The sequence below is a fragment of the Rhea pennata genome, chromosome Z, assembly GCF_028389875.1.
Source record: "Rhea pennata isolate bPtePen1 chromosome Z, bPtePen1.pri, whole genome shotgun sequence".
Taxonomy (NCBI): Eukaryota; Metazoa; Chordata; class Aves; order Rheiformes; family Rheidae; genus Rhea; species Rhea pennata.
This window is the reverse complement of record NC_084702.1, coordinates 51,578,798-51,593,579: the sequence shown is the minus strand read 5'-3', so window position 1 is coordinate 51,593,579 and position 14,782 is coordinate 51,578,798. Positions and strand designations below refer to the sequence as shown.

The 14,782-nt window shown below is 37.4% G+C and overlaps 1 protein-coding gene and 2 non-coding genes across 4 annotated transcripts; all 3 read left to right on the top strand.

Moving 5' to 3' along the window:
* The first annotated feature begins 9,224 nt into the window (after nt 1–9,224).
* On the top strand, nt 9,225–11,737 carry LOC134153855 (cytochrome c oxidase subunit 7C, mitochondrial). 2 transcript variants are annotated; one of them, XM_062600348.1, is made up of 3 exons: nt 9,225–9,382; nt 10,400–10,545; nt 11,195–11,204. In XM_062600348.1, the coding sequence occupies exons 1-2, from the start codon at nt 9,308–9,310 to the stop codon at nt 10,514–10,516; spliced, it is 192 nt and encodes a 63-aa protein (XP_062456332.1). In that variant the 5' UTR covers nt 9,225–9,307; the 3' UTR covers nt 10,517–10,545; nt 11,195–11,204. The 2 variants fall into 2 exon arrangements, with proteins under 2 accessions (XP_062456332.1, XP_062456331.1); XM_062600347.1 differs by lacking the exon at nt 11,195–11,204 and adding an exon at nt 11,643–11,737 and having other exon boundaries at nt 9,227–9,382.
* LOC134154026 (small nucleolar RNA Z39) lies at nt 9,866–9,928 on the top strand. The gene has a single exon (XR_009961309.1). It is a non-coding gene; the product is annotated as a small nucleolar RNA Z39 (small nucleolar RNA).
* Nucleotides 10,908–10,969, top strand: LOC134154027 (small nucleolar RNA Z39). The gene has a single exon (XR_009961310.1). It is a non-coding gene; the product is annotated as a small nucleolar RNA Z39 (small nucleolar RNA).
* Nucleotides 11,738–14,782: the final 3,045 nt, after the last annotated feature.

Below are 14,782 nucleotides of genomic sequence, written 5' to 3'. Positions count from 1 at the left end.
CTATTCTTTTACTGTTCTTTTATGAAGGTAAGTTAGAGGTAACTCCACTGAGGCCAGTAAAATATGCATCCTTGTTTTAAAGCATTATGGAGTTGATCACAGTTAGAAGCTGCTGTGCATGGTCTGTCAACAGTGAATTTATAGTCTGACAACATATAAACAAGAAAAATGAGAATAATACTTGCTTAAACAGCTGAACAATCCACTGCTATTACAAACAGAAAATTAATAATACAGACAGCTATTGCTTATGACTAACTGCAAGTTTCTGAACATGTCTGTCCACATAGTTTATCCAGAAAGTACTTCCAATAACAGTAAATGGAAGTGTAATTGCATTGGTCAAATATGCTATAGATAAGTTATTTTTTCATGAAGAGTACATAAACTCTTCCTCTTTTCACCTTTATTTCTATTTAATTGTGGTATTTCTTTTGAAACCAGGCCTTGTAGAAATACTAATTGATATAAATATCAAGGGATGATGGACCTGCGAGTAACAGGTTTTCAGGCTTCTTATTCAAATTAATTAGGACTCACTTCCCTTATTCCTGAAGCATTATGCAGTAACACTGGCCCAAATTTAGAGGTGAATCAAGGTTTAAAAAAATGTTACTTCAGTCGCCACATCATTGTCTAGATATCCCACCTCTTCAGTTGCCACATCATTGTCTAGATATCCCACCTCTTCAGTTGCCACATCATTGTCTAGATATCCCACCTCTTGGTTATCTCTGTCACCATATGACATCCAACTACATCAATGCCTCCTCTCTACACCATTATCTTGATGTATAGGCATTACAAAGCCAGACCTCTGCCCGCTTCACAGGACTCAAGTCACAACACAAGCAGTATTTCAAAGAACATTATCATGGAGCTCTTAAACAGTCAGACTCCCACCCAGCAGCTTAAGTTAGGGTTCTGCTCATCATCCTTGTATCACTCACACCAGCATGGCGCATAACCACCAGCTTCCATCCACCACACCTAAGCAACCCAGGCACTTCATTAAACCTGCTGGCTTTGTGGCAGGCAAGCTACCAAGTTCTCAGCCCAGCTATCTGGGTGCCTAACAGAGTTTTCAATTACCACCACCTGCACCCTCAGTTCTTGAGTAGCCCTGATACAGAAGCACCCTCAGTGTAACAGCATACAGACATCAGCTGGTTGGTACATAACCTTACTTCTCAGCAGGACACTTTCCTTCTATGAAGCTTAAATCCTCCTTGTAGTATAGCAGTTTTCACAATGAAAGTGGATACTACCCACTCCTTGCCAATCTCAACTATGAGACTCCTTGTTTTTTCACAGTTTTAAATCCAATTACATTGAATTCAGGTGAACAGTTATGTTCTCGCACAAGCTCTTTGCATCAGATGCACAAAAAAATGCCTCTTCCCTAGACAGGTGATAATTCACGTCACACACTGTGGAATAAAGCAACCAGCAAGACCATGCTTTGAGGAACAACAACAAAACTGTACTCATTCTCAGAAACTTATTAACAGTTCTACCTCTTCTTCTCTTCCATTCTCTAGCCTTAATAGGCCAACTGAAAATAGAAGAAAATGACTAAAGAGCATAAGAAAAATAGTCTGCACTGACCTGATAGTCTTCAGGCCTCTAGCAACATAAATTCTCACTGCAAACCTCTCTGCTGCTTTCAGCCACTGCTTTTAAACTCCCTTAAGGCTGGCCAAGCTCTGCCCCCTTGTCAGGCTCTCCCCTCCCACATCACTGAAAGGGTAGCCTTCAAGAGCAGCTTCCCTTAGCCAATCTGATTACTTGATTAGCCCCAGATAATCACTCAATGTAAAAGGCTACCACTACCTAAATAAAACCCTCTCAGACAGGGTAAAGGCTCCCTAATTTTTCTTTCTTTTGCATAGTCACCTCTTTTCATGAGAAGTATAGGAACTTCATATCTTAGTATCTTTTGTCAAACATACTTGAAATGGGCCATCAAGTTCAAATTATATCAAAGGAAGCATAAAAAAATGCAAATAGCACAATTACACTGGCCTTACTTCTGTCAGAAGCCAAGTAGAAAAAATTAGCATAACCAGAAGCTGGATAAAATTTTGGAGGGTAGCCTCCTGGTGCAAAACCTCACCACCAAGTACTGAGCTACTTTTAAGCTAGTATCTCCAAATGTTTGGAATTTAAGATGTTTCTTCAAGGTCTGTTACTCAGATTTGTTAGGTTATCTTAGGCATAGGATCAAAATGGGTATCACTAAAGTGTGTATTTCTATTAAAATACACATACAAGCTGCAATCTGACACAAATACACAAGCACAGAAGTGAAACAGACAGATGAGGTAACTCAATATCCTGTGCAAGAATGCCTGTGTTGACATGAGGAACCTTTCTGTCAGTAACAGGCACGCTCAGGCAATCTATGTGATAGCTTTTCACCAAGTATACAGAAGGATAGCTTTGTACACAAACAAGCCCTTTCAAACTCATTCTACATCAGTCTCTTGATTTGGTATTTTTAGTGCAATTTGGTCCTTTAAATACATTAAGAAAACCCAAAACTTCCAGAAAGATTAAGGACCTGCTTCAAATACTGCTAGCTTTTATAGACTTCAATAGCCTTTTATTTAAGCCCAATGAATCACAAATTTAGCCTACTATAACGAATATCTTCTCCTAGGAATGTTTACAATATGTATCATGGTTTTGAAAGCAATTACAAATTCACTGTTGATCTTTTAAAATGAGTTCTACACCTGGGTGTTTCTCTCGCAGATTAAGGGACTATAATAAACACATGCTCAAACTTATTTTTTTAAACAAGGATGTGTGTAAGTCTTTGATTACGTGCTTTCCTCAGCCAGTGTGACAATCAGTGCACCTTATTCTGTTCACATAGCTAGAAAGGAAGCATCAATGGAAAACTCTACCAATATGAAGAAAATGAATCAGGAAGACAACTAACCTCCTATTTGTACAATATATGTAAACAAAGGAGTTCCTCCTGCAGTGGGAAAGATGGACATAACAGATCAATTTATCTAACCAAATTTTAAAAATACAAAAATTTAAACACATTAAATATGCTTGTACATAACTAATAATACGTAAAGGAGGAGATCGGCAGAAAATGATCTAACAAGAATGGAAATCTAACATCTGACAAGTATTCTAGGACTACTGTCTTTTGTGGAGGGCTTTTTTGCATGGTGCATATTTTCAAACACATGCTACCCTAATACCCTGCCAGACAGTGCAGAAACCAATATGAAGATTTCAAATCCCACTAATAATAACAGAAAAGGAAAGTTATCCAATAATCCTTTGTTAAACTCTATAAAAAATCAGTATAAATTAAGGGCAAGAGGAAGAAAAATTAAGTTAGTTAGCATTAGCTATGCAAATTAAGCACTGTGCCTACAAATAGGTTTAGAGTAAATATGATGGTTCTAAGACTTCTAAATATTCCCATACCCAGAGAAGCTCCTTCAAACACAAGTTTTAGCAACCAAGCAATGATGACTGTTACACTGAGCTAGTTCAAAATGCGAGTTATTAGAATGGTGCTTACTGTAATTAGAAACTAAATGTGTCTTGGTTTCTGTGATAACAAATAAGGAGCTTTACATACTCCATTTCAGAGGAAGACTTCAAGACAAAATAAATAATATAAAGCAGTTCTTAGTCACTATGCAAATGCCAGACTCTTGTGAAACCTCTAAAATAGATTCTATATAATAATCCTTTCAATGCCTATTTTATACAACTTTTATTAGATTTAATTAATGCTGCAAAATTCATTGAGATTAATGAACAAAAAATGTTTGTCAGGGTAAAATATTATTGTCAGACATATATATCCCGCCTGTGAAACATGTTACTGTATATACAAATGAGTCTTTCCATCCATGAGGAATCATTTATATGAAGTAGCAACTTTTGAAATATTTCACACTAGGTGAAAATAAATTTATCTAGATATATTTCCAAAATTGGCCTTTTTTTGGTCACTGAGCACATCTAGTTAGAGCTATGTTCAACTTGCTTTCATGAGCAATATTCATTCTATAAATATATGCTCAACTTCCAGTATTTGTGTTTTGCACAAAGATTTGACACTAGTCTTTATAAGTGACTAGCCTAAATACAGGAGAGACCCATGGAAGTTCTTATTGTGCTTTTGTAGTCATGATAATTTAAGGAACAGGATCTGTGAATTGATCCATTCAAAAATTCATGGCAGGAAAACGTATCCCTTGTACTACGCCTCACATCAATTTTATCTGGATTGTATTTATCTTTCAAGTATTTATCTTCCTGCATCAAGTTCAGACCTAAAGGAAGGCTTGCATCTGAAGTCTTGACTATTATTACAAACTATACATAACAATATAATAAAAGACACCACTTTGCCTAACAGCCTTGTCTCACAAACAGCTTTATGCTATCCATGTCTACTGTACCACTATAACTGTTTCCATAGGACAATTTCTTTTACAGCTCTGTTTTACTTTCCAGCACATTATCTGGGCTTCTTGGAAGCAAAGGAAATAACTTCGTAAACTAAGAATTTTTTTAAACTAACGTTCTCTGTCTTCTTTGATTCCTTTTCCACTATTCATCATATTAAATATAGATATTTCACATATTAAGGCATTCTTTTTGGCTGATGTTTCCCATGTTATTGTTTATAGTGTTCTGTATTTTACATATGCAATATTTTTTTTAATTTCAGAATACTCATTTTGTTAAAAAATAGACCTGTCATATATAAAGCAGGCTAAATTTTCTGTGGAATTTATAAATTTACTGTTTATGGAAAGAAATGGTTTTACAATTGTGAAATAGGAGTGGAACATGAGACTGGTAAATTATCATATTTAGATACTGCTGTTAAATCTATAGCTTTGCTAGAAATATGTAATTAATATCCATTATATAACATCTCTTACAGCTTATTTTCAGCCTTTCTCCTTCATTAATTGGCATTTTACAATTGCTCAGGCTTGTGGTTAATATCTCAATCATCAGTAATTCACCTCAACCTCATGACTGGAGGTTGTGACTAATTGTAACTGTTCTGCAAAATACTTTATCTTGCCAAAAAGTATAATGGACTGTTTCTGAAGAAATCAGTATTTTCTTAAGGTATCTTATATGAATCATTTTGTCTCCTCAGATCCCTCTTTATGAGACTACTAAAACAGAATTAGGGATTTATGCTAATAAAAATATTTTCATTAAGTACATAGATCTGAATTCAACCACACATCATTTTAATATTGAAAAACACTCGTTTCCCTCTCTGATAAAATAGGATTCAAAAAATCAATATGACCTAAATCCTGGTTCTGTTATTATATCAGTAATTAGTATGATCACCTCGGAAATGGATAGCATTTGGTGGCCCTGTGTATTTTTGCTAATATGCCAATTAAGGTTTACATGCTTCTTTCTTTCATCAAGTCCACAAAAAATAGACACTAAAAATTATCTACTTTAATTATCTGTCTTTTTTCTTACTTATATATTTGCTTCACAGTTCAAGAAAACAAATATTTTTTGTAAAGAAGAATAGATGTAAGAAAGCAGTAACGGAAAGAATTTGTTATATATATACAGGTTAAAGACGAAGAAGATAACCTGGCAAATCTATCCAATTATAGTAATGGATTTTTTAAAGTAAGTAAAAATTGTGGCTATAAAAAAATGGATGTGAATTATAAAAGCATATATTCAAAAATTCATAGATTTAAAAGCCAGAAAGTAACATTATAATAATCTTTTCTGATCCCCTGCATAATATAGGCCAGGAATTTCACCCAGACATTCCTGAAAGCCCCCCAGTTTTTGTATCAGTTACACAGTCTTTTTAAAAATGCACCCAATAGAACATTTACTGTTTTAATAATGTGCCCAGATACCTGATTATCATCATTGTAATTAATGCACACCGAATTTTAATAATATGGAAGGTATTAACTTTAATTTCTTTGCCAAAATTTCAATCTAAGGCAAATTAGTCTGCTTCTCTAAACTCTACCTGCATGGTTTCCTCAAACACCTGCTTCAGATTGGACAGCATCACAGGAGTCTGTTAAAGGTATTTCATTTCCAAGTTTCTATTTTGAAGGTAAGTAGATATGATTGTTAGTACAAACTTCTTCATCTGTTGTTAAAAAATACAAGGTCTTAAGAGATAGTAGGTGAATAAAGGACCTGTTAGCTGATTAGCAATGATGTATTTTTTAGGGTGTTAACTAAGCTCAACAGAGTTAAGCAATTGTGCCTTTGGGCATCAGTCAGAAAAAGAGCACTGATATAATTCTTTCCACTCCACAGAATAAGCTGCCTCTTTTATACCTTCTCCTAAAAATGTCTGCCCGATCTGCCTACAGATTTCTAACTCTAGAAAAGAAATGCAAAGAACCAGATCAAGGATTAAACTACTATTGCTAGGGAAAGCCCAGAACTATGCCACTGTAGGAATCAGTCTAGAGGACTTCTGGATTACTGGCAAGTCAAGATACTGAGATTACTGCCTTTGGCCCTGCTAACATTATTCTGTGTAGAAATACGCAATATAGCCCTGAAAGAAAACAATGACATCTCAGCAGTCAGTATCAGGATTCAAAATACACAGGAAAAACATCAAGTAAACTATGGCAGTGGTAGAGTAGTATTATCTAATAGAAAGAACTTAGTATCTATCCTAGTAACTAACAGCCTGACTAAAAAGTAAGGAAAGTTAGTATAAACAGGATAGCATCTTCCAAAATAACTAAAAATTATAAAAATGAAGATTGTAAAATCTGCCATGTCAAATGAAAAATAAAACTAGAAAAAAAAAAAAAATCTCAGGAACAACTAGCTAAAGGAATCACAACTAAATCTTTTTTCAAACAGGAGCCAAAGGTCTGCTACAGTTCTGTATTGCCTACTGATGGTCAAGGAATAACAGAAGCACTCAGGACAAAGAAAGAATTCTTTGCACTGCTATTTATTGTGGAAGAAGCTGGGCAGCTTTGCATGCTACTTCCCCCCAACCCCCACTCCGAGGGATGCAGCACAGGATCTGTATGAAAATTAAAGTAAATATGGAAGAGGTTATGGTATATTTAAGAATAAGCACTAACAAATCACCAGGACTAAATGATATCATATACAAGTGTGTTTCTAAGAGAAATCAATGATGAATAGCTAAATTGCTAATAGTTGGGCTAAGATCCTACTTAAAATTTCCTTGGTATGGACTGGTGAGTAGCAAATATGATATCCATTTATTACAGAAGTTTCCAAGGGGAACTACAGGTCTGTGAGACTGAAATCTGTACAGGACAATTTAGTACAAGTTATAATAAGGACAGAACAAGCAGATACCTGAATTAATACGATTTACAGAGCCAGTGGGCATACAGAGGTCAATACTGCTTTTATAATAAGAAGCCCTATATTATAAACCTCTTGACGTTCTGTGAAGACATCAGTGAGTATGTGGATGAGGATGACCTGCCTCAAAATTTGATTTCCAAACAGCTTTCCACAGAATCCCTATGCAAGCAACAGAACAGGAAAGAGAAAAGAATTTTGAGCCAAAGAAAATAGTGAAAACTCCTATTTATACAAAACGTGCAATTAGAATTATAGGGCTGAATCGTATTATGAACCTACCACAATTCAACAAAGGTAGGGCAGAGTTACATTATCCCAGGAAGCTGAAGGACAGAGTACACCCCCAAAAACTGTATTTGAACTAATTTTGTTTACACTCTAACTTTGGGAAGGTCTGCACTCAGAAGTGTAATAAGTTATCAATGCATTTTTCTGGCAGTTTAACTTGCATTAAAACTAAGGTATAGGAAAGCATCTCAGCAAAAATTTACTGCTTACTACCTGAAGTGGTTTTTTTTGAAGTGTTTATAAAAGCACCTAGAAATCTTGCAAATTCACTGATACTACCTTTATTTTTGTAATTCATAAATCAAATCCTTCATAAAAATTAAATCTTTGTTTAATCTCGCTTTAATTTTTATTATGTGAATACATTCATATGATGCACTTTAAATATTTTTAAAATCTTTGTTTCATTTTGCTTTTTGACCCCTCCCTCTTGACTACAGATTTTTTCCTCTCAGTACAACCTTATACAATACAACCAATAATCAATCCCCTCTTACTGCTCCTGAATTACTCTTCTCTATTTTCCAAAGTAGATGTCTCACTGCTCAAATTCATAGTAGCTAACCTGAATTCACAAAAGTGACATGCTGGTGAGCACATAAATACAGTTCTTCTAGCTTTCCCTAAATAGTACGTATAATAGTAGCCGTAGAAGGGCTATGAAAAAAATAGTCCATCCTCTTAACACAGTGATGGCAACATCAAACTCCTCCTTTGTTGAAAAGAAAATCTATAGTTTCACTTTAAAATACTTCATGTAAAGAAAACAGATGCATACATGGAAATGAATGCAAATTATTTAGTGGAGGGAGTTATTATTCTCTTTCAAATATAAATGGTGTTTCTCTCCATATAGTTACAATTTCTTTAAACTGTAACTTTTAAATACTTCAGAATAAGCTTACGAAAGCCGACAATACTGCATATGCCTGTATCATTTGTCTCACCCATGCCCATGAAACCAGTTTCCAGAACTAAGGCTATTAGTTAAATTCCAGCTGTGACATGTTTCTGTGTCATTATATAAATCAAGCACAGAGTTTGACTCTTTAAATTTTGCCATCCCACAAACAGGTAGCACTCAAGGGTCTCCACTTTAGATGTTGAGCCCTACTATTTGCAAGATTAGCTTGATGTAACGCTGTTGTAATTTCTTCTCACTTCTGAACTTTTTGTATTTTGTAGCATGTTTTCATTTCTCCTTCCATAAGGATGACACCAGAGGGTTGTTGGGTTTTTGGTTTTTTTTTTCTTTTTCTTTTCTTTTTTTTTTTTTTCTTTTTCTATTTCCATCATGCAACACAGTCTAATTACACAACCAATAGCTGAGGCTTCGCTAAAACACCCAGGCCCGGTCGGGGGAACAGCGTGGCCGGGACAGGCAGCCGAGGCACCGCGGCCGCCCCCAGGCGCACGCTCACCCCACCACACACCTCAGCGACCCTCGCCACCGGCGAGCGACAAAATGGCGGCGGCGGCGCTGGCGGCGGCTCGAGACCGCGCCCCCCGCGGCGCGGAACTACAGCTCCCATCGTGCCGCGCGGCAGCGGCCGCTCCGCCCGGCCGCGTCCCACAAGGCGCCGGCGGCTCCTGCGGAAGGTCGCGCAGCGGAGAGGGTTGGTGAGTCGGGCTGCCCGTCGCCATTATGCTGGCCGCAGGTGTGCGCAGGTTTGCCACGTCTGCCATCCGCAGGGGCCACTACGAGGACGGGCCCGGAAAGGTAAGGCGGGGAGGAGGCCCCGGTCCGCCGCGGCGCGGCCTGGAGGTCGCGGGGAGGAAGGGGCCTGCGGGTGGGGGAGGGGGCGTTAGCAGCTCGCGGCGGGTAACGGTTCTTCGGGGACGGGCCCGGCAGCAGCTCCTGGGCGAGCGAGGGGGAAATCTTGCCGTTGCCATTGCCACAGAGGTCGTTGGGGTGCCGCTTAAACGCGGTGCGGGCCTGCCGTGGCTGCCTGAGGCCTGTCCTGCCGCGGGCTTGCTCAAGGTGAGCTCGTCGCTCGATAGGCCCTTGGGAGGGGGGTTGTCTGTAACCCGGTCTTACGATTCCAGCAAGCTGTGAGCAGAGTAACGGTTGTTCTTTGGCCAGTTTTCTGGCTGCCATTGGATGGGCTTTGGATTTTCTGGGTGCCACTGTTACGGTCATAGCCAAGCACACGGTGGTGCAAAATGACTTTACTTCCTTTCACTGGTACTTTCTGCTCCAGTGGTACAGATGATGAGCATTGCAGTATGAGGGGAAACAATGATACTGTAAACGCTTTCTGATGTACCATGTGCATCATTACATGTTGTCTTAAAATGCTACTAAAAGCTGATTTTATACACCCAGTTAGCATGAGCAAATCTAATTAAACGTTGAGAGCAACCTTTTCATAATGGTGATAAGTAAATATTGGAACAGATTGCCCAGAGAAACTGTGAGTATAGGTTTTCTATGCTCAGGGACACTTAACTGGACAAAGCCCTGAGCAAACTGGTCTCATTTGGCTCTGCTTTGAGTTTTGTGGGGAAAGTGATGAATCAACTGACCTCCAGAGATCACATTCAGCCTAAGTGATTCTATCCTTCTAGTTACTGGGCCCCTCTTTTTAGGAGGGAGGAAAATTGTTTTGAGAATGAATGTTTGGTAGGTCAGTTTGAATTTACCTGTTAGTGCTCTGGGCATCTCACTATTATCAAGTAGGTGAGGAAGAAATTAAAATATGTTGGTTACAAAGCTGACACTTATTTTCTTTTCTAGAATATTCCGTTTTCCATTGAAAACAAATGGCGACTACTGGCAGTAATGTGTGCATTTTTCGGAAGTGGATTTATTGCCCCCTTTTTTATAGTCAGACACCAGCTTCTTAAGAAATGAAGAGGATGGGCTGTAATCCCACTAACTGGGTAACTGACTTTGTTAGATACTCTAGCATGGTGGAGTTTGTGATCAAAACTGAGACTTGAGTCAAACCTCTCCTATAAGTGTCACCAGAATTTGCAGGCCTTCCATGACCGGTGGCTTAGAGTTTGCGGTCTGAAGTTGCTGCCTAAAACTCAGAGGCAGTAGGTTTAAGTATGTTTCATACAGCTGCTGTTTCTATCAATTTCCATCCCAGAGGCCATACATCTCTGCAGCTTCTTGGTGTTCTACAACTGGGCAAATGTGCAGTAGAATGGTATTGGTTTGGATAATTCAAGAAGAAGATGGACCTGGTTTTTGCTACATAAAAGAAACAAAGTATACCTAGTATAATCAGGACTATCTGGCACATGTGGTGTGAACAAAATGGTATGAGAAACTGTGGCTCTGTAAACGCTTTCTGATGTGCCAGTTAAAATTGTGGAAAACAAGATTTACTGATTTTCAGTTCTACTGTGTTAAAACAGTCATGATGCCTACATACAGCACTCATGTGTTTACTGTATAAAATGCATTTCCTAAAAGAAGGTGTTTAAGGTTGTTTTGTCACAACTGATACGTTAACTGATCCTTGGATGCTAATGAGCTTTATGGACAAAGCAAGCTTCAAACTCTTAGAAGCCTGCCATTTCCAGTTGAAGCATTTCTTCTTCAATTTATGTTAATTTAAGTGATTCCATTTTGGAAATAACTCGTACAACTAATTCAATAAACAGAGAAGCAGCAAATCTTTTTGGGAAGCTGGGATGACCTAAGTAGTTCTTATAAGGGAATATAATGCTCACTGATACTCTTACCTAGAAAACACTATCTCTGTATAATTCTTTGCCAGTCTCATAATTTTGGCCACTTACTTTTTCTTTCACGTAACAGAAATAAAAGCTGGGAGACCTGTACTGGTGCTGAGCACTTAGCTGCGTATTTTCATAGATACAGGCCTTTGCTACAAAAATTCTTGGTGAAGCAAAGCAGATCAAAATTACAAGTGAAGCATATCTGCATATCTTCATAGCTTTTCTAGATTCAGAGTTAATGTAGAGTTCTTAACTTGTTAATTCTCCTCTTTTTTTTTTCTTTCCAGAGTTGAAGCCTTCTACACAGCAGCTCTCAATGAGAAAAGGATGGCTGCAATTGTGTACCATGCTGGATATGTCTGTAAATAAATCTTAAATCTGACTGTCTCTGTCTACTTTGTGAAACTCCTGAAGCTCTGTGTGTAGCCTTTTAAATTGCAATGTATTGAGATTATGTTAAACACCAATGTTCGTTGCCTCTAGTTCTTAAGCTGAGGTTATTTATTCTCCTTCCTTTTCTTCTCTCAATACCCCTAAAGCTGAAATTAGGCTTAATGGAGTTCTAGAAAGAACTGAATATTTAAGTAGCTCTACTATATCATGTGGACATCTCAGATAGGTAGTCTTCAGATTACTTGTGGAATAGTGACCTGGGGTAGATTAGCCAATAAGCCTGACAGTGGGTATGTTGTCAGCATAATCCATGCCACAGAATTTGCATCTTCAGTGTTTCAGATTGTTTAGCTGAGAACACTTTTATCTGGCATTGCTTCCATGCTTAAGAGCTTCTAATGAGCTTCTGTTAGAGCTCTTGTTAAAGATCTCTTTAGTGTGTTGTATTATTGCTGCTGTGAGCACATGGGTTGCCTTATGAAGAGCTATAGCTGATTTCATTAGGCTCCAGCTGGTAAAGTAGCTGGAAACAAGTGTAGCAGCAATAACTACAACCCTTTCCAGAAAACTTGTTAGATAATAGGGGTTCTATAGGTTACTGGAATTTTTTAATTATTACTTCAGGTTAGTTGCTACATGGGAAGAATTGATAGCTTCCTTAAGTTTATAGTTCTAGTCTTAGCAAACAGTCATGCCTAACAAATAATCTGAATAATTAAAGGTAATCCCTGAACAGTTAGTGCTATTAGGATAGTTCTACCAACTTGAATATGATAGTCAAATATTAATGGTCCTGTTGACTGCATGCGTACAAAATCACTTTCATGTCCATCCATGATGCTGTTATTTTGCAGTGGTATGTCTGCTACTTTTCAACAGCTTTTTATTGTGATACCACGCAGTTATCCACTGGGGTAATCTTAAATGCACTAGCGTAACCCAATATTGGTTATTCTCCTTTCAAATAATGCTGTTATCAGTATTCTGAGTTGCTTTTTTTGACTGAAGTTCTTTAGTTTGCTTGTTTTTCCTAAAACAAACTGTTTTTCTGTAATAGTGTAATATAGCTTGCAACATCAGTCAGTCCATGAAAGGTCCCTTTCACAGGGGTTCAGGGTCTGCAACGGGAGTATATAAAAGAGCAATAAGATATAATGGAAGGGTAGTTGAGTGCCACATATCTCTTCCTAGTGATGCCTTTAAAATGATGAATAGTGTTTGAAGAGGCTGGAAAAAATAAAATTGAAGTACCTTTGTGGGAGCTTTTAGATGACAGTCTCAGACTTGCTCCTTTTCAACAAGAAGCAACTATCTCTGTTGTGCAGAGCAAATAATGGAAGGCCATTACAGAATCACATTTCTCATACACACAGAGATGTAAGTTCTACTGTGTATTTAATGTGTAGCTAACTCGCTGGTATTTGTTCACAGGTTAAATAACACTTTCATAGTTCTCCCCCTAACCTTTACTCTTAAGTCCTTGATGTATTTGTTGGAGCAGTCATCATAAGTGAAGGTTTATCTTGGTCTGCTGGGCAAACCAGTTCCTTTAATATTCTGTTAAAATCTCTCTTGAATATCATTACCTTCTCTGTAATTTTTCTATTTAAATACAGTTCTGAAAATAGATGGCTAAACCTGAGCAGTTATTTTAGATGAATTTTTAGAGTCTTCCTCCTCCAATGGTGTATTCTAAAGCTGTAATTATCTCTTTCATAGTGATGGAATCACTATGAATCATCATTACAGTGATGGATTGTAGTCATTCGGGAACAAAGAGGTCCCAGGGGCTAGTCGTTCATAAGGAGTTTTCAAATTATGACCCTATTGCACCCCCACCACCAACAGCAACAACAACTTATAAAAATTACTCATGAGTGTCACTCTACCCATAACCTTGCATCTCATGCCATTTTACTTGATTTCTGTTACTACGGCTATAGAGCATACTGTGGGGTATGATCTGAAACTGCTGCACTGGGAGTTGTTTTCCAGCTTGCCTCTACTGTACGCTCCTCTTTGTGTTTGCCAGTAATACAAAAAACTAATTCACATAATCCCTACTTTGAGTAAGTTAGCTGACTAAATGTATCATGTTAGCAATGAACTAACATTTGATAAACCCATGTTTATGGTGTCTTATTTCTAATTCCTATATCTATATTTCCTTTAAAAGGAAAGTTTAGTAGAACTCTGCTGTAGCCTTTTTAATCTGCTCACTTAATTTTTTCCTACTTTACTCAATACAGATCAAGAATACTTCCTCTATTTGATCCCTACAGTTCTCCAATAATAAGCATGTATTTTTAATGAATCACCTATACATTTTGAGTTCCAAAATGAGTAGCTTTATTCTCCATTCATTGTAAACTCTGTTTAAATGCTTTCAAAGCTGTAACTAATTCTTTTAAATTTGGACTGTTTCTCTATAGGCCTTGCTTGAGTAGTTTTCGGTAACTTTCAAGTGCCATCAATTATCAAGTCCATAAGTTCTGTTTGACCTGTAAATTGTTCGTTCTGTTAGTTTTTCAACGTGTGCATGTCTGAGAGGAAAAGAAGGTAGCAAAATCTGTTTTGATTCATCTTTCTGTTAATGCAAAGTAAGGAATTCTGATCACTTTACCCAAAGACATCTTTTATTATAAGATTAGACTTTGTTTTGTTGAACAGTGATGAGATTATAGATCAAGTAGTTGATTTGGTTACTTAGATAGAAATACCAGTTTTCATCCAGACATGTGTCACCTATCATTATTATCAGATACTTGACAGATTTTAATTTCACAGAGCTACAATTCCATATTGCCTTTTTTTTTTTTTTTTTTTTTTTTTTTTTGCTGTTATGAAAAGATCATTGCTAATATTTAAACTTGATTTTAGGAACATATGACACACAGTGTCTAGAGAGTCTTTTTCTGCCAGTCCTAAAATCATATTGGCCTAAATCTGTTCTATTTTACCATTTTTATTGCTTCCTGTGTAAAACCTCCTACTCTTCTGTATTTTTAATAAACTGCTGAGCAGACAAGCCAAA